General features: G+C 55.7%; 1 protein-coding gene across 15 annotated transcripts in view; it reads left to right on the top strand.

Annotated features, from left to right (window-relative positions):
• The window catches only part of ATP2B2 (ATPase plasma membrane Ca2+ transporting 2), a 370,618-nt gene that overhangs the window by 340,128 nt on the left and 5,191 nt on the right, over positions 1-25,299 (top strand). For 11 of the 15 annotated variants that reach the window (XM_021069324.1, XM_021069321.1, XM_021069329.1 and 8 more), the window contains 8 exons: positions 4,350-4,529; positions 4,723-4,810; positions 8,405-8,511; positions 9,001-9,192; positions 11,681-11,894; positions 13,751-13,962; positions 14,116-14,223; positions 16,264-16,446. In XM_021069324.1, coding sequence (XP_020924983.1) covers positions 4,350-4,529; positions 4,723-4,810; positions 8,405-8,511; positions 9,001-9,192; positions 11,681-11,894; positions 13,751-13,962; positions 14,116-14,223; positions 16,264-16,446 — 1,284 coding nt within the window. Of the gene's footprint in view, positions 1-4,349; positions 4,530-4,722; positions 4,811-8,404; positions 8,512-9,000; positions 9,193-11,680; positions 11,895-13,750; positions 13,963-14,115; positions 14,224-16,263; positions 16,447-18,234; positions 18,407-22,280; positions 22,336-25,299 lie in introns of all 15 variants that reach the window. The other 4 variants (XM_021069335.1, XM_021069331.1, XM_021069332.1 and 1 more) reach the window with 1 other exon arrangement.

The raw sequence follows: 25,299 nt of genomic DNA, 5'->3' as shown, positions 1-25,299 counted from the left end.
TGCAAAATGGGCAAGATTTGTGACTCTCAGGGATTCGGGGAGAGAGGGACAGCACAGAGGGGATGGCACAGGCACGGAGGTGTCAGGGATGCTCTGGGCCTAGGGACTCATGAAAACCCCAGTTGGAATTATGAGAGAAAAGGCTGGAAAGGAAGCTTGGCGCTAAAGAGTGAAGGGTTTGCCTGTCCCCGTGTGAATCCATTCAGCCGGGTCAGGCTTCAGGGGACTAAAGGCCAGAGATGGTTGATGATGACCCATGTTGACAGACCACCTACCCTGCAAGGGTTCTGAGCAGCCAACAGCCCCTGCCTGCCAGACGCCAGATGCACAGCCTAGTGCACGTCAGGAAGCATAGACACGTGGCACACGAGAGCATAAAGCTGGACAGGGACTGAAGCACAGCAAGGACTTCGGTTAGGGATGCATTGCCCAGAAAGGAAGTGGAGACTATCTTGGTGGCCTGGGGAGATCCTCTGGCATTTCTAAGTCTGTCCCCCACATATTCAGGGCAGGTCACAGGCCCCAATATACCTAACTTAGGAGTCATCCATCCCACCCTGAATACCTGGCCCTCCAGTGCTCCAGATGCCCACTGTACCTGCCCCCCGCATCTGCGTCTGCACCCTCCCTCTGCAGCCCTGCTCCTGCCCTAGAACAGAAAGAGCAAACAAGGAAGCCTGGGATCAAGCATCTTGCCAGCCCTTCTCGCCCCCTCCTCAACAGCATGTGTGGCCCTGAACTTGGTACCCTTTGCCCCATCACAGAATTCTCCAGCGTCAGTGAAGGGCAGAGACTACAGCTCATTTTACGGAAGAGGAAACTAAGGCTTAGGCGGAGCCCAGGGCGAAGCCTAGCCCAGCCTTTTGATCCTTGAGTCCTCTCTCCGAAGGCTTCCCTGCACAGAAAAAAGCATGAGGGCTGTAAAAATTAGCCTCTTCCTTTTTTCCCCTGTGTTCACAGGAAGCCCAGAGGGTGGGGATTCCAAGCAGGCAGATGTCAGCTCCCTGACACAATCTCGAAAGCAGAGGTCTTCCTAAAGCATGGCGCCCATTGCCCCATTCCCAGTTCAGAATATTCCCTGACACCCAAGCCTGAGGGAGCAAGGCTCTGGTTCCCACAGCTTAGGACATCAAGCTCCTCTCCAGCTCCATGGCCACCAGCCCCTACCTCACATCCTTCCTTGGCCTCAGCCCTCCAGTTCCCCTTAGCGCCCTTCCCTCCTCTGCCTGTGCACCCTGCAGCCAGGACGACAGTGAAGTGCAGCCCCAGCATGGGCACAGGGCCAGGCATCAAGAGCCTCATTTAGTGTTGGCTGAACAGAAGCAGCTCAAACATCCCCTCCTCCAGGAAGCTCACAGATTTCTCTTCCCCATGCACTTCCTTCTAAAGTAACAGCTCTGTGCTCCCAGAGCCCTTTGTATAGATCTTTACCAAAGACCCCATCTCTGTACAAAAGAATGGGTCTGACCCAGAGTAACTACTCTCTTATGAAGAAAGGGACGATTATGTGAAAGGATACAGGAGACTTGTTCTGCTGTGGAGCAGTCAGTCTTAGATGGGGTGAGCATCCTGTCATCAGAGGCATGCAAGCAGAGGCTCTCCAAACATCTGTCAGGGATGCCTGGGAAAGAGATCAAGGCAAGGAGCAGAGCATCAGAGTCATGACCTAAAGTCCCTTAAGCTCTACAACCTCAAGCATCTTTGCAACAAGCATAACCTAGATTGTTCCTTTCTGGGCAGGAGCCAGATAAGGTGTGTGTTCCCAGAGGAACCATGGCTTTTTTCCATCCTCCAGGGCAGGAGACAGCAGGGGGCCAGAGCTGGTTACAACCTGTGTGAGGACATCGATAAATTACGTAAATGGGATCTTGGCTGTTCCACATCCCCACTCCCTGCTGCTCTGTCAAAAGAGGTCACCTTGGCTTATGTGAGCAGCCGCTGTGGCACGAAGCAGAGGCCTTGCTCATGTGGCTGGCCCCAAGCCCTGTGTGGGTCCCAGAAGGCTCCCAGACCCTGGAAATACACGGCATTTCAGCTCTCCCACTCCGGCCCTTCCATGCCTGGGAGGTCACTACCTGCCACCCTGGAGCTGGCGCTTAGAGACTTGGGGAGCCAGAGATACCTCCCTAGCCTGGCCTGGACCCTGCCTCTGCCTGGCACAGGGTGGCTGGGCTCAGGAGGCGGGATTTTCTCTACAAGCAGCAGAGTAGAGGCTCCAAAGGAGAGAGGCACTTGGGCTGAACTTGGGCCAGTGGCAGGTGGTCAGGGGAGGGGCAGGGAGACAGGGTGGGCTAGGCAGCAACCCCCCATCCCCCACCCCTGGCTTGAGATGGTGGTGTTCTGGGCTGAAAGAACTCTCGGTGGTATAGACAGGGGAGTGGACAGAGGTGATCTCTTTTCAAGGTCAATCCTTGCTCTTAAAATTCCTGAGCACAGAAAGGGGGCCAGCAGGCAGGTCCTGTCCACGTCAGGTTTTGAACCAGCGTTCTAACCCTGTACTCGTTTGCTAGGCCTGCCATGACCAGGTACCACACATGACAGAACTGTGTTGTCTCAGGCTCTGGAGGCTGGAAGTCTGGATGGAGGTGTTGGCAGGACCGGTTCCTCCCGAAAGCAGTGAGAGCATGTGCAGCCATGAGCTGGTGGTCGGCAGCACCCCGACATATAGCAGCATCGCCCAACCTCTGCCTTCTTCTTCCTGTGATGTTCACTCTATGCGCATGTGTCTGTCCACACCTCCCCTCTTTTTTTTTTTTTTTTTTTTTTTTTTTTTTTTTTTTGCTATTCTTTGGGCCGCTCCCACGGCATATGGAGGTTCCCAGGCTAGGGGTCCAATCAGAGCTGTAGCCACTGGCCTACGCCAGAGCCACAGCAATGTGGGATCCGAGCCGCGTCTGCAACCTACACCACAGCTCACAGCAACGCCAGATCGTTAACCCACTGAGCAAGGGCAGGGACCGAACCCGCAACCTCATGGTTCCTAGTAAGATTCGTTAACCACTGCGCCACGACGGGAACTCCAACACACCTCCCCTCTTTATGAGGACACCAGCCACACTGGGTGCATTTGCCTTGTCTTAACTTGATCACTTCTCTACAGACCCTGTCTCCAAGAATGGTCACAATCCGGGGAGAAGGTTTCAGTGTATCTTCCAGGGGGACACAATTCAGCCCATCACTTCATCACTCCCTCAGCGCTGGTTTGGCAGGGTGGGGATGAAAGTGAATCCCCAGACACCAGGGTATGCAAGAGAAGGGGGAACAGAATTCAACCCCACCCCCACCCCCAGGTCTAAAATACTTTGGTCTTTTACTACTGGACTTGCTGCCCTGGACATGTCCTTTCCGACTGAAGGATGTTTTACATCAAATATTGCCTTATTATTTTGTTATTTTCACTGCCCAAGGGTAAGCATCACTTGTTCAGTTGATCTGTGCTGTGTGTAAAGGGCCCTGGCAGCTCCAGGCTGATTTTTGCATCCTAATTGCTGAGCACATCCACACCTGTGCATAGGTGAAGGGAACTGGGAAGGGGGCAGGGGCTTGCCAGCTTCTGATTGGCTGGGTCTGCCCGGGCCTAATTGGCCCAGATGTCAGTCAGTCATTACAGAGAGGGCAGTGGGTGCTCTTTACTCTCACGGGGAAATGTCATGTTTCATATGCAGTCTAGTCGTTTGCATTTATTCTAAGCCACTGTCACATTATGTAAATAAAATGCCCTAAAATGCAATGTCCTTCCCCCCCATGGGAAAAAAAAAAAAAAAAAGGCGCTGAAAATACCCGAACATATTTTTTTGGCTGTGCCTGCAACATGTGGAAGTTTCAAGGCCAGGAATCGAACCCACACCACAGCAGCAACCCCAGCTGCTGCAGGGACAATGCCAGATCCCTAATCCACTGCACCGCAAGAGAACTCTGCACAATCATATTTATCATTGATGCAGGAAATATGCATGTGGAAAAAGCAGGGACAAGATCCTGTGCAGGAGTGGAGTGTTCTGTACTCTTGCCTGGGACTATAACTGCAGGCATGCTTATATTGAAGTCTTTCTCGAAGTCCTTGCCTACATCAGGATAGGCAATGGTTTCATCTTTGGATGGACTATCATGGTTGATAGTGATGGGTGCCTGGGACACTGCAGAAAGGAACTGTGAGACCACATCAGGGCTTAATCAGAGGGTGCTGTGAGATCAGCAATGCCTGCCATGGGCACAGGAAGGAGGGAAGGGTCTATGTGCCATTGGTATCTCCTGGTCATCTAGGCCCCTTACAGTAGAGCTGCCTGTCAGCAGGGCTCACTCTGGAATCCGAGGTGATGCCCACTCCATGGCTCCTGCCCTCTGCCCAGGTCCCAGAAGCCATCCGCAAGTGCCAGCGAGCAGGCATCACAGTCCGCATGGTCACCGGTGACAATATCAACACAGCCCGCGCCATCGCCATCAAGTGTGGCATCATCCATCCTGGGGAGGACTTCCTGTGCCTTGAGGGCAAGGAGTTCAACCGGAGGATCCGCAATGAGAAAGGGGAGGTACGTGGCCCAGTGTGAAGGGTCCTCAGAGGGCTGGCTTGCACGGGGGCCTGGAGGCACGGGTGTGCATGATGGTCCAGCAAGTCAGTCAGTGTGCAGCTCAGAGCCCAGTGACCTAGGCAAGTCCCCTCCCTTCTCCGGGCCTCAGTTTGTTTCCCAGACCCCACCGACCCGCACCCCCATCCCTCTCCAGATTGAGCAGGAGCGAATCGACAAGATCTGGCCAAAGCTGAGGGTGCTGGCTCGCTCCTCCCCCACGGACAAGCACACCCTGGTCAAAGGTAAGACTTGGGCAGGGGTGGGCAGCTCTGAGGCCCAGGCACCAGGCCTCCCTGCGCCTTTCTGTCCTGGAGCCTTCAGCTTCTTTCCAGCACAGAAGGGACTCCTGCCTGGGGCTCCCCACCCCTGGGGACACCCATGCCTTGTCCTCATTGCAGCCCGGGGGATGACCCTACCTTGTCCCATTTCTGCAGGCCGCAGGGAGATGAGGAGGTGGTGAACCTTATCCCTGGGCCCTCTCCCATAAGTAGCCATGGTCCAAAACTCTCATGGCCTGAGGACTGCATGGGGCCTGCAGACAGGTGTTGTTTGGTGCTGTGTCTTTTTTACTGTTCAGTTTGAATGACTTGATACAGACCCTGCTTGCTGCCATTTGATGCCGTCTTCACCACTATTGTGTTACACTCAGTCTACTTCCTTTGCTTATGTTCTTAGTCTGGCCCCAGAGCTTGCAAGTCTGAGACCCTGGGTCTGCCTGGTCTCTGAGGCCATTAACTAACCTATGTAACCAAAACCCCAGGGACAGGCTATCCTGGGAACAGCAACCTGACAAATGAGGCCAAAAGCCAGCATCCTTCTTTCCTGAGTCCCTCCAGAGGAAGGACACATCACTTGCTGAGCCCATCTAGCTGGCCAGATGCTGGGCACTTTCAGGGTCACACAGGCCTGGGTCTAAGTCCTGGTTCTGCCCCTGACCTGCTGTGTGCCCAGCCTTGGGACTCAACTTTCCCATCTATAAAATGGCCATGAGGGGAGGTTTCTGGCTGAGGTCCTTCTGAGGGCTTCTCAGATTCCTCTCCCAAAGGTGTACTACCTACACATATTGATGGAGGCAGATCTGGCCTTGGAACACAAAGACGGAGCCCCACACCACAGGTACCCACTCAGGAGACCCCCCACCCATCCCTCTTTCTTATTCAATCACTCATCTATTCCTCCACTCATCTCTTGATCAGTGTTTACTGAGGATCTAGTAGGCCCCAAGCCCTGCTCTTGGCTGATGTGATCTTTCCTTCTTGGAATTCATGGTCCCAGTTTTATCCAGCAGACATTAAATATGTGGTTTCCCCACATAAAGCTAAAGGATACACTGGGAGAAGAGAACAGTGGTCTTGGGCCCCCTCCTCTGACTTAACCTGAGGGTGTCAGATCACAGGCCATGGAAGGCAGGCTGGGGGGCCAGGGGAAAGGGCCTTTTTCAGGCAGAAAGAGAATTGTACTATGAAAGCCCAGAGCAAAGATTTCCAGGCACCTTCAAGGGGTGGAAAGAAGTTCAGCGGGCTGGGCCGGGACCCCAATCCAAAGAGGGAGGCAGAGGAGGAGGCCAGAGAAGGAGGTGCCAGCCTCCAGCGATGCAGGGCCTTGAGTGCCAGACCAGTGACCTGCACTGTTAGCCCAGGCAGGGAGCCACCGAGGAGGGGGTATGAAGGGGCAGCATTGGTTTAGAAAGCGCCCTGCTGCTGTGTGGAGAGTGGCCTGGAAACAGAGGGACCACCAGGATTGTCCAGCTGTGAGAGGTGACACTGGGCAGAGGTGGGGACCATGCAGGGGGGCTGGAAATGGGCGGTTTGAGAACTCTTCCTGGGGAGAAAAGGCCTGGGGGTGAGGAAGTGGGTGTCCAGGGCTGCTCCTGTCTACACCTGCTTGAGAGCCTGCCGCATGGTTTACCAGGGGCAGTGGGGTGTTAGGAGTCACATGAGAAGGGACAGGTTTGAGGGGAAATGATGCACTGGGTTGCAGAGGCTGAGCTAGAGGCCCTCTGATATCCAAGTGGAGCTGTCCAGGCTCAGGAGAGAGGGCTGGCCCCTGATAAAGATGCAGGCAGGATGTGGCCACCAGGGAAAGCAGAGAGCTGCTGAACCCAGGAACCTCCCACCTGAGCAGCAGCAGAGGCTCAGGTCTGTCACCAAGAAGAGATGGTCAGAGCAGTCAGAGGGCCAGCAGGAACAGTGGAGTCCAGGAGGACCAGGAAGGCAGCCTACAGAGGGGGAGGTGTGGTCACGGTGTGAATGACAGCTGAGAGGTCCAGAGACAGGACAGGGACAATAGGAAAGGGCCGCAGGAAAGTGGTGGGAAGGGGTACTCCCAGCTCCCCCCTCTATCAGGAGTCATAGGAGAGCCATGCCAGCCTGGAGGGGCCACAGGGAAAACATTGGCCCCCTCCTTGCCTTCTAGAAGCATCCAGGCAGGCCAAGGGAACCTGTGGGATGAAGGCCTCAAATGCCAAGTAGACAGAAGTTATATCATCTGGGGAAGGGGACCAGCTCAGGAGAGGGGAGACCGGCTGCGGGGAACAGCTGGGACAACTCCCAGCACACAGGCCCTGGAGCTGGGCCTTGAAGAGAGTGGAACTATGACCATTACGAGGAGCTGAGAGGAGAGGGGGCTTGAGGGTACAGTGCCCAGGTCAGGGAGCTCATTCCCTCATTCCAGAGGCCACTGCTGTTTGCCAAGTGCAGGCCATGTGTGGGAGCTGCAGCGGTCTGATTTGGGTGGGCAGGGGTCCTCAGGTGTCCCAAAAGCTTCCCAGGGAAAGTAGCATCCAAGTCGAGACTACAGGTGCGTACCAGGGACGGCAGGCCTAAAGAATGGCCTGTGCAAAGCCGGGCAAGCGGCCAGATCAGTGGGGGTGGGACCGAGAGCCAGCACAGCAGAAACACAGCCTGGGTGTGGTGGGGACAAGAGAAGGGATCAGAGTGGGCCTGACTGCCGAGGACCATGTGGGTGGAGCCAAGGGCAACATCCTGAGGCCAGGGAGCAAGGACTCAGATGTTAGAAAGGCCCTGGGGCCCCTGATGGGAGGGGAGCCCAGGGTTAGTGAGAGCAGGTGTGAATTGCTGGTGGTGGAGGGGATAGGGACAGAGAGGAATAGAAGGATCCTGGTGGGGTTTCGGAGCCAGGACCCGCTGGCCCAGTGGTGTGTCTGACATGGGGAAGAGGAGAGGGCCCTGTCAAGGCTGATACTGGAATCTCTGTCTTGCCGTGGACATCTCAGCTTGCACAGCTGCAAACCCCCCCCACACACACACAGTGACAGCTTCTTTCACCTTCCCTCTTCCACTGGTCCCAGCTTGGTGACATGGGCCACGTGTCATCTGTCCACTCTGTTAATTGCTGAAGGCTTTGCTGAGGATGAACGTCTGAAGAGCAGTCATTGGCACATGGCACAGGCCAGGCCTCCTCAGGCATGACTGGCCCTCCCAGGCAGAAGGTGCCAGGGGCATAGATGGTAGGCACCCAGGCAAACCTTGGTGCCCCCAGAGGACAGAGGCACCCCAGAGGTACAGGCAGAGGGGAGGTGAATCTGGACAGTGTGGCCTGCAGAGAGCAAAGAGGAAGCTGGAGAGGCGACAGTCCCAGAGCACAGAGGGCTGTCATCCAGCCTGGGCCAAGGGGCCCCAAGCACCCTGCAAGCTTCGGGACCTGTGGGCAAGTCGGGAGCTGTGGGCAAATCAGAAGCTGGGAAGAAGCCCGACAGGAGGGGTGGCAGGCAGGGGCCCAAGAGGAGGCTGTGCCCAGCCTGGGGCCCTCCCGGGGGGCTGCCCCTGCCCCCAAGTGTCCCAGGGTCCTGAGCACATGCACCCGCCCGCCCGCAGGTATCATCGACAGCACGCACACGGAGCAGCGGCAGGTGGTGGCTGTGACAGGGGATGGCACCAATGACGGGCCTGCACTCAAGAAGGCTGACGTGGGCTTCGCCATGGTAGGAGCTGGCGCGGGGCCTGGGCGGCATCCAACAGGAGCTCGCAGGCGGGGTTAGGGGACATGGGCCCCAGGGCCTCAAGTAGGTGGCACAGGACCCCCAGTGCACACTCACTGTGCAGCCTCCATCCACCTGGTGCTCCAGGTGCTCTTGAGGCTCAGCCTGCCCCCCGCCCCTCCCCAGGTATCCCGGAAGGGTGGGGGTGGGGGCTTCCTGCAGTGATGAGTCTGGGGGAGGATGGAGGAGGGAGTGGAAGGGCCAGGGAGAAGCTTCCTGAAGGCAGAGAGTTGGCCTCACGGCTGGGTCTGTGAGGAGCAGGTGTGTGGCTTGCATGTGTGTGTGTATGCACACATGTGCCCCATGTGGTCTGGCAGTGCTGGAGGTGGGTGTGTGTACGTGGGGGGAGGTTGTGTAGGGGTGAGGACAGTATTGCTAGAGCTGCAGGCGTCTCCAGTCGCCCCACCCAGGCTCCTGTCCCCATCCCCACAGGGCATCGCTGGCACAGATGTAGCCAAGGAGGCCTCGGACATCATCCTGACGGATGACAACTTCAGCAGCATCGTCAAGGCGGTGATGTGGGGCCGCAATGTCTATGACAGCATCTCCAAGTTCCTGCAGTTCCAGCTGACGGTCAACGTGGTGGCCGTGATCGTGGCCTTCACGGGTGCCTGCATCACGCAGGTGGGTCCTCTGGGGGGTGGGCAGGGCAGAGCAGGCTGGAGCCTGGGAAGGGTGCACACCCACACCGGGCCTCCCCAGGTTGTCACACCTCCTTGCTGGGGGCTGGGATCTCCTTCACAGACCTCAGGGACAGGTGACAGCCCCACAGAGTAGAGGAAATGAGGCTCCGAGAGGTGGCAAGATTTGCTCAGGGTCACCTCCCTGTCTGCCTGACTCAGGCACAAGCCTAGCCCTTGCTCCAGGAGGCCAGAGAGGGGGTCCTCCAGGGAAGCAGGGCCCTGGCCACAAAGAAGGCCAGAGGAGGCAGGAGTGGAATAGGCAGCTGGATAGGACGAAGAAGCTGGCAGGGAAACTGAGCAGAAACTGAGGCTCTGAGGATGGTGGGCCAGGCGCCAGCCATTGCTCCAGCAGCCTCCCACCTCTGCCCAGGAGCTGAGAAGCAAGCTTTCAGGGAGAGGGCAGATGTTCCCAGCAAGCTTGTGTGCAGATATGCTCCTGGGCCACAGGAGACCCAGAGGCCCAGAAGCCAGCAACGTCCTGAAGAGCCATGTGGCTCTGGGGATGCTATCTCCCCCGTCGTGTTCTGAGTCCTTGGGGACGCACATGGCGGCACTCAGGACCCCAGCCCCAAGAGTGAGGCCCTGGGGAATGGCTGTGGGGTTCCCTTCTGCTCTCAAGGGCCTTCTCTCCTGGTTGTGGACAAGAAGCTCCCTCTAGTGGTGGTGTGGGGACACTCCCACGGCACAGCCACTCACACCAGGCTACTTGGAGACCAACTGATGCCAAATGGGGAAACTGCAGTGCCAGGAGGACTGTCAGTTTGCCCAAGGTCTTGGATTGAGTTGGTAGTAGGGCTCTGAATTACTTGGTGGGGAGTTGGAGGCTCTGACCACACAGCACATGTAATCTGAGGAGGCTGATGGGGAGGAAGAAACTGAGGGGAGTGGGGGGCGTGACTGAGCTGGTTCGGAGATGGGAGCAATGGCCTGGAGGAGGGACAGTGATAAACATCTAGGAGGTGGATGAGTGTGTGAGGTGGAGGTGGAGGGGCCTCAGGAGCCGCACTGAGAGGAGAGGGGGCAAGGACCAGCTCAGTCCAGGCTCTTGGGTGTATAGAGACTGAGGGCTTCCTGGAGGGGGTGTTCTACCCGTGAATGAGGCTAAAGTCACAGGGCGAGGTCTGGGCTGGAGGGAGGGAATGTGGGAGAGAGGTGGGCACCTACATCTGGGGGCACAGATGTGGTGGGGGAGGGGCAGGACTGAGGAAGGGGCCAGGAGAGCACAGATTAAAGGGCAGGGGAAGGAATTCCCATTGTGGCTCAGCAGTAGTGAACCCAACAAGTATCCATGAGGACGTGGGTTCAATCCCTGGCCTTGCTCAGTGTTTTAACGATCCAGCATTGCTGTAGCTGTGACGTAGGCCGGCAGCTGTAGCTCTGATTTGACTTCTAGCCCGGGAACTTCCATATGCTGATGGTGCAGCCCTAAAATAAATAAATAAATAAATAAAATGCAGGGGAAGAGGTGCCCTGGGGGAGCTGGAGAAGAAAGCTTCAGAGAGAAGGACGATGGGCCTGGGGTTCAGGGGTGCCAGAGAGAGACAGAACCAGGCACGATGGCGAGGTCAGTGAGATGAGGCTGGACAATGATCCCCGTTTGTAACAAGCAAGGCCTTGATGACCTTGGAGAAAGGCATTTGGGGGCTTGGAGATGTGACAAAGGGGAGGACAAGTGGATTCAGGCACTCGAGCACTGCAGATCACGTTAGGACTGTGCACAGAACGGTATTGAATATGTGATCCCAGTCTCAGCCAGAGAGAAGTGTGGAAGGATCCACACCAGAATATGGACGGCGGGACCAATCAGTGGTGAGATTGTTGATGAGTTTTAGCTTCTTCAGTACCTTACTTGCCAAAATTTTCTACCAGGAAAATACATTATTTGAAGGAGTCATAGATACACACAATAATTGCTTAAAGTAAAGATAAGCAGTAAAGGGAAATTGGGTGATGGTGTAAAGAGGACAGGGTCCCAGGCATTGTTTGTGGGACAGGAGAGGCCTGAGCCACTGACGGTTGAGGGGAAAGAGGCAGCAGGAATCAGCAGGGTCTGTGCTGGAGGTGGTTGTTGGAGGGATCTTGACCTTAGCCTAGAGGAGAGATGCGTCCACAGGCGCTGAAGAGAAGCAGGGAAGATGGCAGCGATGTAGCTAAATTTACTGGAGGGCAGGGAACCGTGGCTCTCAGACCTGGGGCTCGGTTCTCTCTTTAGGAGAGAAGACAGGGCTGAGCTGGGCAGGTCTGGGCCATTCTCCAGAAAATGTCTAGCAGACTGCTCTGGGCCCACTCAGGAGCCCAAGGGGGTGGCCAGGGAAAGGAGACACGCCCACAGAGCCAGCCTTATGGCTCCAGCAGGAAACCACTGACGTGACAAGGAGGAGCCCAGGTGGCCCCCCGCCGTGACCTCCCTCCCCACCTGGTATCCCCAGGACTCCCCTCTCAAGGCCGTGCAGATGCTCTGGGTGAACCTCATCATGGACACGTTCGCCTCACTGGCTCTGGCCACCGAGCCGCCTACCGAGACCCTGCTTCTGAGGAAGCCGTACGGCCGCAACAAGCCCCTCATCTCGAGGACCATGATGAAGAACATCCTGGGCCACGCCGTCTACCAGCTCACCCTCATCTTCACCCTGCTCTTTGTTGGTGAGTCCCCCACCCCGCCCACCGGGGACACCATGGCCTTGACCCAGCGCTCTGGATTCACAGCCGCCTGCCTGTTTGCTGATGAGGTAATGGAGGCCCAGGGAGGTGAAGTTCATTGCTCGGGGTCACAGTGAATTTTTTTTTTTTTTGGTCTTTTGCCTTTTCTAGGGTCTCTCACGTGGCATATGGGGGTTCCCAGGCTAGAGGTTGAATCGGAGCCATAGCCACCGGCCTATGCCACAGCCACAGCAACACAGGATCCAAGCCACGTCTGCGACCTACACCACAGCTCTCGGCAACGCTGGATCCTCAACCCACTGAGCAAGGCCAGGGGTTGAACCCACAACCTCATGGTTCCTAGTCGGATTCGTTAACCACTGCACCACGATGGGAACTCCCACACAGCGAATCTTGGGCAGGGCCAGGCCCTGGTCCTCCCAGGTCTGGCCAACCCCAGAGCCAGGGCTTTTCCACTGATGACAGCTCTGGGCACTGTAGACACACCTCCTGCCAGCCCCACAGGAGCCTGAGTTTCAGAGGGAGTGACCAGCCCTTCCCTGATCGTTCCCACACTTGATCCCTGCCCCATGCTGTTTCCACAACACTTCCATTGAGGCCACCTCCTGTGCCACCATCCCCAGGATAGTGGAGGCCCCAAACAGAGAGGGAGGTGCCTTGTCAAAGGGCATGTAGCCTGTCTGAGGTGGCATCTGGGCCGAGACCAGGCCTGGCTGGGACAAAGCCTGACCTGTCTTCCAGGTGCTTCAGAGATGATCGGGCAAAGCCTACCCCTGGCACCTGGAGAGGCCCAGAGACAGGCAGGGACCAGCCTATGGTCATACAGCAAGGGGGGCCCAGCTCGGAGTCCCCCACCTAGGCAGGCTTCCTCCATGTGAGCCTCCTCTAGCTGAGCTTCCAGAGCCAACCAGCCCTTGCCCTCAAAGTCCAGAGTACGGATGGGGGGGGTCCCGTTCCTCAAAGGACAGTTTCCTCTTCTGTGGTGTTGGCAGGATGGCTATAAAGAGGGTCATGAGAAGCCCTAGAGGCTGTTAGGGGAATGCAAACCCAGGAGGCACTCGAAGAGAAAGCTGTCAGGCTGGGGACCGGCAGGGAGGGCAGGCTTCTGGTTTACTTGCTGGCTTCCCCACATAAGCACCTGCTCTGGGCAGTCCTGGATTCAGCTAGACCCCTCACACTTGGAAAACCCCACAAGTGCTCCTGGTACCAGCTTAGGCAGCTTTGCAAAAGGATGCAGGACCGCATCAGGCATGCCTATGGTGGGTGTCTGTACAGCCACACAGAGCTGTGCCCCCTGATCTACCATGTGACAGCTCCCATTGTAAGAGAATGAGCCAGCCTGGCCTGGAAGCCCCAGCCTCCATAGAAGAATTGGTATCTCCTATAACAACCCCTGAAATTCCAGGGGTCTCAGCAAGAACATGCTCAGTTACAAGCAGCAGCACTCTCAGGTGGGGGGGACCCAAAGCCGTGGCCGCCCACCAGCTATTCCAAGGTCACCGTCCCTGCTCCCAGTTCAGATGAGTTTGCTAGCCAGGGTGGCTTTTTTTAAGCCATGTTGCCTCATCACACAGCTGGCAGCCCACCTTTATCAAATTTCCACAGAAAAAGTGGAAGAAAATTCCCCCAAGGCCTGTCTGCCCTAGAGGAGAAAGGGTTTTGTTACCTCTTCACTTATGTCCCACAGCACAGGCCCACCCCACCCCCCAGTGTCCAAGGAGCCCCTCCCACATCTGAGTGACCCACCCAGCTGCTCAGAAGAAGCCCCCACGCAGAGCCAGGGGTCCCCCTCCCCTGCCCCGGCCCTCAGCCCATCTCCCACCCCCTTGGCTTGGCAGGCGAGAAGATGTTCCAGATCGACAGTGGGAGGAATGCACCCCTACACTCGCCACCCTCCGAGCACTATACCATCATCTTCAACACCTTCGTCATGATGCAGCTCTTCAATGAGATCAACGCCCGCAAGATCCACGGCGAGCGCAACGTCTTTGACGGCATCTTCCGGAACCCCATCTTCTGCACCATTGTGCTGGGCACCTTCGCCATCCAGGTACCAGGCCCCCACCCTAACCTGGCCGGGGTGGGCAATGAGCAGCGGGCAGCCGGAGCCCCTCAGCAGTGCCCTGAGAGCCCAGACCTCTGAGCTGGCCCCTGATAGCCTGTCTGTCTGTCTCTCTCTCCCTTTGCTCCCTTTGACCTCCAGATAGTGATCGTGCAGTTTGGGGGGAAGCCCTTTAGCTGCTCTCCGCTACAGCTGGACCAGTGGATGTGGTGCATATTCATCGGGTTAGGAGAGCTCGTTTGGGGCCAGGTAAGTGCTGGGCGGATTAAAGGAGGTGCCTCTCGGCAGAAGAAGGGCAAGCATACGGGACAGGGAATCTGGGAGCCCCAGAAATGGGCCCTGGCTCTGCCATGGACCAGCTGTCTGGGCCTGGGCAAGGCTCTCCCCATCTCTGGGGATCAGAGCCATGGGGGTCGGCCCAGGTCTGAAACAGTGGTCCTGTGAGTATTACCACTATAACTTTTACTTCTGGCTATATACTACTGATTCTGTTATTTACTTCATATTTTCTTTTAGTCACATCTTTTTACTGAAATTGATTTCAAAAAGCAATGTATATTACTAATATGACTGAAAAATCAATATGACTGGAAAACCAATATTGCTTGTCATAAACAGAAATTAACAAAGAAAAGTATAACAACAATGTTTCGAAACTCTAACTAGAGGATCTGGTCAGCCCAGGCTCAGAGCCTGAAGCTGGTTCATTGTCATCAAGGGTGTTACAGGTGGTGTGACACCAAGCAGAGACTCTTTCAGAAAGCTCGGAAGAAGCATGAGAGATGCAAACCCTGCCTTATCTCAGTGCTGTGTCTGCAGCCATCTGTGACCCTCCCAGGCTTTTAGGGACCCTGAGCTGGGTCCTCTCTATGGGCCCTTCAAGCTATGACCCCAGAACAATCTCCCACCAGTTCCTTTCCCTACTTTGCCCCAGTTCCTCACATGTACCATCATGGAAATTGCAGCTGCAGCATAAAAGCGCCTGATTAGGACATGGTACCCGGTATTGGATCCAGCCAATGGGGGCCGCAACAGGCCTCAGAGATTGGTCTTACCTTTAAGCTGTTTCTTTAAAATTTCTTAAAATTTCTTTAAAAAAAAAAAGTAGGGAGTTCCCGTCGTGGCGCAGTGGTTAACGAATCCGACTAGGAACCATGAGGTTGCGGGTTCGATCCCTGGCCTTGCTCAGTGGGTTAACGATCCGGCGTTGCTGTGAGCTGTGGTGTAGGTTGCAGACTCGGCTTGGATCCTGTGTTGCTGTGGCTCTGGCGTAGGCAAGTGGCTACAGCTCCGATTGGACCCCTAGCCTGGGAACCTCCATATGCCACGGGAGCAGCCCAAAGAAATAGCAAAAGGACAAAAAAAAAAAAAAAAAAAAAAAAAAAGTAGAAGAAGGTTTAGTTTCACTCCAAAGAATCTTCTTTAAACATGGACACTTTTTTGGAGAGTTGATAAACAAGGTTAGACTTAGCAACCTCATTCCCTGGGGACCCTCAGGCCTGGCCATCTTTGTTCCCCTGGGGCCTACTCCCTCAGAGAGCCCTGGGCATCAGGTCAGGCAGACTCCTAACACCTAATGGTGATGCCAGTGGGCAATGCCCACCTTAAATCCTTGAAGTCGAGTGTCCAGGCCAACCACTGTCTATCCATGCAGAAGATGTGACTTCTGCCACCCCAGCTTCCCCAGAGAGCCTGCTTCTCAGGCCTCAGCACCATGGACAGGTCCTTTGGAGGCTGCGTGAGTGTGAAAGCCTAGCCCCTTCCCAAAGTGCCTTCCCTTTCTGGGAGGGCAGCCATTCCAAAGGTCCCAGGATTGACTGCCCCCAAATCTCTGAGCCTTGAGCCTCTGTTGCCTGGGATTGGGTACCCCAGGCCCAACAATCTCAGGAAGAATGAGCCGAAGAACTGAGGGCCAACCATAAGACAGGCTGCAAGGGCCAGCAACGTAGACAGACCATCTCTCTTAGTCCTTAGACTCTGAGAACTGCCTTCGGCTTTCCAGATGCTCAGAGAGCTTCAGTGACTTGCCCAAGGTCACACGGCCAGTTAGTCTGGGGTATTCAAAGTTACATGTGTCCAACTCCTAATTGTTTCCCACAGTGTCCCCCAACTCTGAATGGGCAGTGAATTAAAAAGCAAATTTAAAAGAAATGTAAAGATTGATTTGAGAAAGGGATGAGATAAGGAGTGAAATGAATGCAGCTGGGTAAATAGGTAGGAAGAGTGGGCAGGAGGGAGGGAGTCTGACTGGGGACCAGTCCCCTTCCCTGACGGATGGGCCCCCCGCAGGTCATCGCCACCATCCCAACCAGCAGGCTCAAGTTCCTCAAGGAGGCGGGCAGGCTCACACAGAAGGAAGAGATCCCAGAGGAGGAGCTCAACGAGGACGTGGAGGAGATTGACCACGCTGAGCGGGAGCTGCGGCGGGGCCAGATCCTGTGGTTCCGAGGCCTGAATCGGATCCAGACCCAGGTACAGGAGGCTCCCGGGGCTAGGCCCATGCCCAGCAGGGCAGGAAGTAGCAGAGACGAGCAGAGGTGGGGTCCAGACATGCTCTCAGCATCTCACCAGCCTCCTGTCACCCAGTTCCCCCCACACACTCTGCCGGGCAGCCTCCTCAGGAATGTTCTCCCTCCCCCTCCCCCTGGAAAGGGGTCAGACTGGGGCCACACCCACTGTAGGCTGTGGGGCAGTGAGTGAGGGGCTCCTGTCAGGCTTGCAGAGGGGACCATGGAACAGGGCTGCTGGGCAGCCACCAGAAGGGTCAAGCAAGGCTGGAGACTGGTCCGCCTGAGGCCAGGATAGCAGCTTCAGGCCAGGGTGGGCCCCAGATTCTCCCAGCCAGGAGGTCCAGGCCACGGGAGGGCTCAAGATACCCCCCTCTCCCAGTGAGCATTGAGGCAGCTCTGGGGTGCAAACCTCAGTATCACACATGCATACATGCACTCACACACACACCAAGGACACACATGCAAATCACACGTGCAGAATATGTATCCAGCCAAAAGCAGGCTTCTTCCCCAGAATGGAGACGCCTGGCCACCATGTGACACATGCCTCAATCATGCGGCCGCCACACACACGAGCCCCCAATTCACAGTGCCTCTGCCTGGGTCAGGGTTCCAGTTCACAGGGTGCTTTCACAGCCCTGCAGGATGAGGAACAGCGGAACCAAGACACCCAGAGACAGTCAGCCTCTTGCTCAGCCAGCCTGGAGAGCTGTGCTAGGAAGTTCATGGCTGCTCCACCCATGCCCTCACACTCTGGGAAGTGTTTCAGGGCCCCCACCTTGAGGCTGTGGCCCTGCATTCCTCTGTGGCCCACCCCTGCATTCCCATCCTGTGCAACAGAAGCAGATCACCAGGGCTGCCTCACACCCCACAGGGCACTATCCCAAATATCACCTCATAGGCCTTTCAGGCCCCCTGAGACGTAGGTATGCTCCCCTCCACTGAAGGAGTAGTGACTGAGATTCAGGAGACAGCCCTTTCTGAGAGCTGGGTGGGGGGTCCAGGGTGCAGATCCCCCAAGTCTCCTGACAGACAGCAGCCTGGGCTCTGGAACCCCAGCGGCCAGCCCTCCTGGCAACCCCCACCCCCCATTTTCCCAGAGGGCCCGGAAGCTCTCAGTGTGCACAGCTCTGGTGCTGTCACCAGCCCAGCCACAAGGCCTTTCAGGAGGACACCAGGACGGTAGTTTCTTGAGTGGGCACAAGGTCTATTCAGCCTGACTCTTAAGGACCCCTAAGTGGGCCAGTACTTTGACACTTACAGCTGACCTGCCCAGTAGGTGGCCTTGACTCTTCTGAAGGACAGGAGACTGCCTCAAAGCAGTGATTTGCCCAAGGTCACCTAGCTCACAAGTGACAGAGCTGGAGTTTGGGCCAAGGACTATCCACCCCAGAGCCCCCACCCCACCCCTCTGGCCCCACCCCTGGTCAGGGGTTGGGGGGCAGTGGCTAAGCACCCCCTCTGCCTCCAAACACCATGTTTAATGCCCCCACAACCCCCGGCCCAGCCCACTGGCCCCTGAGCCGCTAGAGCAGGACCAAGGCCAGACCCCTGCATCCCCCGGGCCCTGGGGGCCCAGGCGCCTGAGCTGAGCAGACGTCTCTCAGAGCCTTGGAGCGTGTCTGGTGTTGTTTAAGTGGCGTGTCGTCTTGCCGTGGCTGCGGCTGTCCTCGTGGCGTGCCACCTGTCCGTCGTGCAGCTGTTGTGTCTGTTCTTCTCGCAACTTGTCTCGTTCTCTCCTCCGTTGCAGATTGAAGTAGTCAATACTTTCAAGAGCGGGGCCTCCTTTCAGGGCGCCCTGCGGAGACAGTCCTCCGTCACCAGCCAGAGCCAGGACGTAGCCAATCTCTCTAGCCCTAGTCGCGTGTCGTTGTCCAATGCTCTTTCCTCTCCGACCAGCCTTCCTCCTGCTGCAGCTGGGCGTGAGTGTGACTCCTTCCCACTTGGGGGCACCGACGCCAGCGCCGGGCGGGCAGGCGGGCAGGGGCCGGGGCGCCTAGGACTCGGGGTTGGGGGGAGCCGGTTGAGGTTAGGCCCAGGGGGCTGAGGGGCCCCAGCTGTCGAGGAAGGTCCCAGGTGGTCAGCAGATCACAGCCAGGCATGGGGTGGCAGTCCCTTGGCGGGCCAGGGTCTCCTGGGGTCAGAGTCGACGAAGTAGTCAGGGGGTCGTGAAGGTCACGAGTGGTCAAAAAGTCTGGGTCAATCAGAGGATTACTATCAGCGAGGGAGGTTTCAGTGATCAAATGTCACAGTCCACCACTGGGTCATGGTGGCAAAGTAGGGGGGCATGGAGTGTCCCAGTCAGTGTAGGCTCGTCGTTGGTCAGGAGAAGCCTGTCTCATGAGGGCCAGGGTCAGGGTCAGCCAGGAGGTCACAGTCTTGCAGTCGAAATCAAGGGAAGAGTTATTGTGGGTCAAGGGAGAAAAGGCTCTCAAAGGTCACAGTCTGCCATAGTGAGGTCCAGCCATGAGGGGTCACTGTAGGTCAGAGGTCAGAGTTGGTCAGGGAACCCAGGAGCCCAAGGAGATCACAGCCTGGAGGTCCTGTGCCCAGCCGTTCAGACCCCTCTGCCCCCACCTCTTGAACAATTGACAGCATCACCTTCCTTACACACGCTTTTCCCCGCAAGGGAGCTTGGAGCACACCGAGCCCATGCTGAGCCCTTCCTGGAAGGGACAGGGCTCCTGACCATTCATCTTGACCTCAGGTAGAGAACAGTGGGGCTGACAGCTGGCGTAAGGAACCTGGACAAACCCTAGGCTTCCTGCCTTCCCCATCTGAGGAATGGCCTGGGACCTCCCACACCTCTGTCCCATCCCTCCCATCCGTCCTATGAGTTCAGCTCCTCACACCATGGCTGCTGACCCGGGTTGCTCATCTATGGCCTTGTCTAAATCTTTATGAAGCCCACACAGCTTTGGGCCCCTCGTTCAGAAGAAGGAGAGGTTTCTAGATACCACCAGCCTCTCCGCCCCCATCTCCAGTTGTCCCCCACCACCACCACTGCCAGGAAACCCCAGACTGGTCCTCTCGCGTTGTCATTCTCTTAGGCAGCCCTCAGGCTCCTTTGATGAGACTCCAGACCTCCCCTCCCGACACTTCATCGGGTGCCCCTCCCCCTCCCAAGCACAGATCACCCCAAATACACATCCTCTGCTTCTGGGCAGGAGGGGACCATGTGTGGGTGGGAACGAAGCCAAGCCCTCAGGGAGGCAGCACAAGCCACACTGCACTGTTGGGGCGTGTGCTCACATGCCATGACCTTCCCATGGGCACAGTGCCAGGTTTGCAAGGTGACAGAAGGGAAAAAAGGGGGGAGAGCCCCTGCGTTCATTCATCAACACAAAAACAGCCATGGAGAGGCCAGACCAGCCAGGTGGGATAGGCCCGTGTTGGAGCAAATGGCCTCTGAGTCACATTTCCATGGGACGTTGTCACCAGGAAATCACTGCCAGGCTTTCTCAGGGCACAAGACACTGTTCCCACCCTCTCCCCTTCACACCTGAGAGCCCAAGTCTCTCTTGGAGGCTCTTGCACTGCTCCTGTGGCAGCCGGCAGCCTAGCCCCTGTCTTGCAGCGCAGTGACCAAAAGTGCTCAGTGTTGGGGAGCTCCTAGAGGAAGGGTCCCCTTTTGCCAGTTCCCGCCGCCCTCCCCATTCCTCCAGCCTATCTGACTGCCAGAAGGTGACCTCTGGGCCCAGGCTCAGTTCTTTGTCCTCCCCGTTCAGACTCTTTCTTGAAGCTTTGCAGTGGCCTGCCCAGAACTCACGGCACCCACGCAGCCTCTCCTGAGGTTCAGTCCCGCATCCGAGCTCTCACTGTTTCAAAGAAAGAGTGCAGTCATCTTGAACCTTTTCTTCTGTCCTTCATCAGTCCATTCATAAGGCCAGTCCTGGGCCAGCTAGATCTCAACACTTTGCCTTTGGAGAAATGCCCGTTTCTCCCTGGCCTCAGTTCCCCTCTCCAAGCCAGTCTCCTTCCAGGCCACATTAATCCCTTTCTGCCATGGTGACCCAACTTTGGAACAGCCTTTGAGAAGCAGCCTCTAGGCCTTTCCCACCATCCATCATTCTCTGGGGTCAAGGGCAGGTCAAGCATGAGGCCCTCTGCCAAGAGCCACCTTGCCTCTACCCCAGGCATCACACCTCCTCAGGAATCATCAGTAGCATTCCTACCCAATATTGTAGAATCCAGCCTGTAATCTGGGGCCCTTTCTTGGGCATGGGGTCTCCAAAAAAGTCTGGTTCCAAACGGGATCACAAACTCTGTAGTTTTAATACGCACATTTTGGGGCAACACAGTCATGATGTGAACTCAAATATCCCCTGGTCCCCCCTTTGCTCGAATAGTTTCTAGAACAGTGTCACCTCCTCTGGTCCCCAGGGACTCTGAGGGATACCATCTAGATACCAGGAAGGGTCCCTTCAGAAGCCAAAAGACTTTCATCCCACAGGGTGTGAAGCAGGTGTTTAGGGAGTAAGAGAAGGGGCCCTGAGTAGGTGGCTGGAAAGGTGGGCTGCTACCTGCCTCTTTGAGCAGGATCTTCTTCCTGGGATTCTGCAGTAGAGGAAGGGGCTGCATGCATGTTGAGTCCAAAATAACTGGGGTCTCCTCTAGAAGAGGTCACACCGCTGTCCCCTGGGCTGTCAGAAGTGACCACAAAGGTTTAGGGCAGGGTGGCACATCTAGGGCTGAGGAGCCCCCCAAACACATCACACACCCCTCCCCTGGCACCCCTGTAGGAGGAAGGACCCCAAGCAGACAGATGCATGTGATCACAGGACAGTCTGGTCAGACTGGCATCTGGAATGTTCAGGAGGAAACTCTGGTCCACTCTCTTGTTCTCATCTTATGACTTACTCCAAAGCAGGTTTGGCTTTTTCCCCCCAGAAACTTAATGGTACCCCTCTAATGCCTTACATTCAAGCCTTACCCAACATCTTCCAAAGCAGTCTCCCACATCCTTCACTCAACATATACCTCACAACGGAAATGTGCAGAGAGAAGCTCTGCCAATATCTTCATTTAACTGAGAAAGATACTGAGGCTCGGAGAAGCAGACTGACTTGGCCAGGATCACGTAGCACATAAGTGGCAAGAGGTCTGACTCCAAAAGCCTTCATTTTTCCCACCATCCACACCACTGTCTAGACAAGCCACAGATCTGGAGCCCACAGAGGTTGAATTTCCATTGTGGAACCAGTGCCCATGCCCACAGCCCCATCTAGTGAACAGGAGCCACTGCCCTAGGGTCTAGACAGCCTGGAAGCCATTTCTCCACTTGCATTCACCAGCCCAGCAGGGATGGAGGAGGAGGGTGCCTTCCCATGGGTGATGGGAACAGAATTGACCATTCAGCTCCTGGATTCAAGGCCAAGCTACACAGCCCCTCTCTCTTATTCTCACTAATTCCTACTATATCTCAAGCCACCTTTGTATTTAGCAAATTCATAGCAGCCTCCATGAAGGTCCTACTTCTTTGAACCAAGCGGGCCCAGGGCAGCAGGTTCCCAACCCCAGGTAGGCCTATTCTGGACGCCGTACCCCACTAGCTAGGGCACGTCCACTCCCACTTGCCTTCAGATTCCTGGTTCTGAGCACTGCTGGGGTGAGGAGTTTGCATCTCTTAGGGGGAGAAAAGAAGAAGAAGGGAAGGGAAGGAAGCTGGACCTCTCATTAGAATTCTGGTAACCGACTTAGCGCAGCCTTGGGTTGGTGAGAAAACGGCTTGCTTCTGGGTGGGGGGGAGCTCAGACCTCTCCACTGTCTGAATATTCCATGTGTTTGTTTCCCTAGAGGGCTAGAGAACCCTGGACACAGAGTTCAGCAAGAGAGAGTGAAATTAAAAGAGGTTGTGAGTCTTTAACCTTGAGCCTGACATGAATGTGAATCAATCCCAGACTCTTGGCTTCCTTGAAGCCGGGTAAACATTCGAGTATGTCATCCCCAGAGCGGGGCCCGTGCATTTCCTCAGCGCCCCCGACACCCTTTATGCTGATGGAACCAAAACATCTGAAAGCCCCCAGACCGAGGCCCCTGCTTTCTTCCCCCTCAGCCCACGCCCAGACGCGGCTCATGCCAGAACAGCCCAGCACCAGGGCAGGCAGGGAGGGGAGATGGAAGAGTTTTTTTCTTCCCATACTTTTTTCCATTTCAGCCGCGAGAGAACCGAAGTGGAGACTTGAGATGGCCGTGGCGGGGTGTCCCAAAAAGTCTTGTCCCCACAGTCTTGTCCAGAGCAGTTCATTCTTTCTGTTGTCTCCATTCCAGGGGGAGGGGGAGCGGCCTGCATCTCATCGTGTGTCATCCACTCCACGTTGTCAGTCACATGACAGGGTCCTGCCACCATCCCTCCTCCTCCACCCGGCACTCCCGGCTGGCATCTTATTGCAGCTCAGCCTCAGAGCACACTGGGCACAGGGCTGGGCAGCTACCAGGGTAATTATTATTCCCATTTTGCAGTTAAGAAAACTGAGGCCTTTGTTGTTGTTTTCACTTAATCAAGGGTGTGATGGCCCACTTATTAGGAGATCAGAATATTGAATCATCTCTACAGAGCCACAAAGAAGGGATACAGGAAGAAAGAAATCTCCAGCCAAATGGCCTTCTCAGAGCACCAGCACCAATGCCTGGTGTCTGGCTGGCTCTTGCTTGGCACTCAATGCCTCTTACTTAAAGCAGAATTCTAACAGGCAGGTTTCCCTGGAGTCCCCAGCCCTGAGCACAAAGGAGAAGGGACAGAGATGCTTTTGAGAAGACAAGAAAAAGTCAGAACTAGTTATTGATGGCTGACAGCAAAGGAGAAAAACTTTTTCAAAAAAAATAGAAACTGTAGGGTCTGCACAAGACCTAGAAGGATCATTGACAAACTTAAATTCCTCTCTGTGCACTCTAAATTAAAAGGCAGAGGAGGAGTTCCCACTGTGGCTTAGTGGGTTAAGGACCTGATGTCTCTGTGAGGATGCGGGTTCAATCCCTGACCTCACTCAGTGGGTTAAGTGAGCTGCATTGTAGGTCACAGATGCAACTCAGATCTGGTGTTGCCATGGCTGTGGTGTAGGCCGGCAACTGCAGCTCCGATTCAACCCCTAGCCCGAGAACTTCCTTTTGCTGCAGGTGCAGCGCAAAAAGAAAAAAGAAAAAGAAATAAAGGCAGAGAGCTTATGATGTGCTTTTTAAAGACTCCCCTCTGAAATAGTAAAGTAAACCCTGAGCTAAGACACTTAAAACCATCAGCCACAGCCATCATGAAAATTCACTTCCATGGACAGGGCTTACCCTACCTCTGTCCCACCAGCGAGCTCCCCTGAGTTAGGCTGAGAGCTCCTCCAATCCTGGGACCGCAGGGGCCTCCCCGCAACTGCCTCTTCCAGTTCTCTGCCTCCCCCAGGCCTGGGATGCGTGGCAGCTGCTGCTCTGCAGGAAAGGCCCAGCTGGCCGCCTGGGCTGAGGCTCTGCTCCTTGGAGGGATCGCTGCAGGATCATTTTCCCCACCACTGGCTCTGCTCTGAGTGGGGGCTGGGAAGAGAGGAGGAAGCACTTTTGCCCAAGTCCCACTGGCCCCATGGGGTGGCAGGCATGGCTCCCTCTCCCAGGAGTCCAAAGAAGAGACACCTCTCTTCCAAGCAAGTGTCCCATTCCCCTGCACCATGTAACTCGGGACAGGGGGCAGCCAACCAGGTGGTGTGGCTTGCCCACAGTCAGGGCAGCAGATGTGAAGAGCCCAGACTCAGACTCTGGTCTTCCTAATTCGGAATCCAGTGCTCTGTCCACTGGCCTGTAGGACTCAGTGTCCAGCCTGCTTGCATTCTCTAGGGAACCCAGGTTCCAACTGAGACACAGAAAATGAAAGAACTTGCTGTTTGGTGGCTCAGAGCCACCCCTGCTTAGAATCCTACCCAGGGGCTGGGTTTGGCCATCTCATTCTGGCCTCTTTTTCTTTTTTTTCTTTTTTTTTTTTTCGGTTTTGTGTTTTCAAAGCACAAATAAAGAAAGAAGAAGAAAAAAAAAAAACAAAACAGGAAATAGGGGACCCCACAGCCAACTCCAATGACTGACCAGGGCTTTGAGTCTATACTCGAGTGTTTACCTCCCAAATGCATGAAGGGAAGAAACGTTGGGTACAAACGACCTCCGTTCACATTGTCCAGGCTTCCAAGTGTAGCCGTGTGTCCGTCTATGTGTGCAGTGTGGTTCCCGACTGCTTCCCCCTGTAGCATGCTCCTGCCCCCGAATGTCATGGGTCGCCAGCCCCTCTGTGCTTTCTGGCTGCCTCTGCTCTGCACCCCAGGAAGCCCCGAGTTGGCTTTGGTTTGCTTTGCTGCCTCCGTGTGATGTCCCCCTTCTCTGTTGGGCCCTCATGTGTCTCCTCTCATCCCAGCTCATCTGACTGTCTCTCCTTTCTGTTCCTTTTTGTTTGTGATGCGTTATCTGTTCCGTGTCGTGTGGTTTCTTAACTGTGTGTGGTTTATTTTTTTAAGATTAATTTTTGACAAATAGCCTCTCCTCCTTCCCACTTTCTTCCCACCTGGTCCCACTCCCCTTCTGCATGGTTGAACCTCTGCTTTAGAGTTAACAAGGCTCAGTCTCTCACTAGGTGTGGTTGCCCGCTGGAGTGGACTAAGCTTCCTCTAACCACTGCCTCCTATCACCTCTGTGATGGGGCTTCCTTCCTCCTGCCTTAATACCGTAGTTCTGACCCCAACCTCGAGCAATTTAAACAAACCTCGTGGATGCACATAACCTGAGCCCCCTCTTCCATTCTTCCCTCTCCTATCCGTGCACATAACACCCAGCGACTGTGGATTCCAGCCAC

This window comes from Sus scrofa, chromosome 13 (genome assembly GCF_000003025.6).
Source record: "Sus scrofa isolate TJ Tabasco breed Duroc chromosome 13, Sscrofa11.1, whole genome shotgun sequence".
Lineage (NCBI taxonomy): Eukaryota > Metazoa > Chordata > Mammalia > Artiodactyla > Suidae > Sus > Sus scrofa.
The sequence above is the reverse complement of the archived record's forward strand: the minus strand, read 5'-3'. Positions and strand labels throughout refer to the sequence as shown.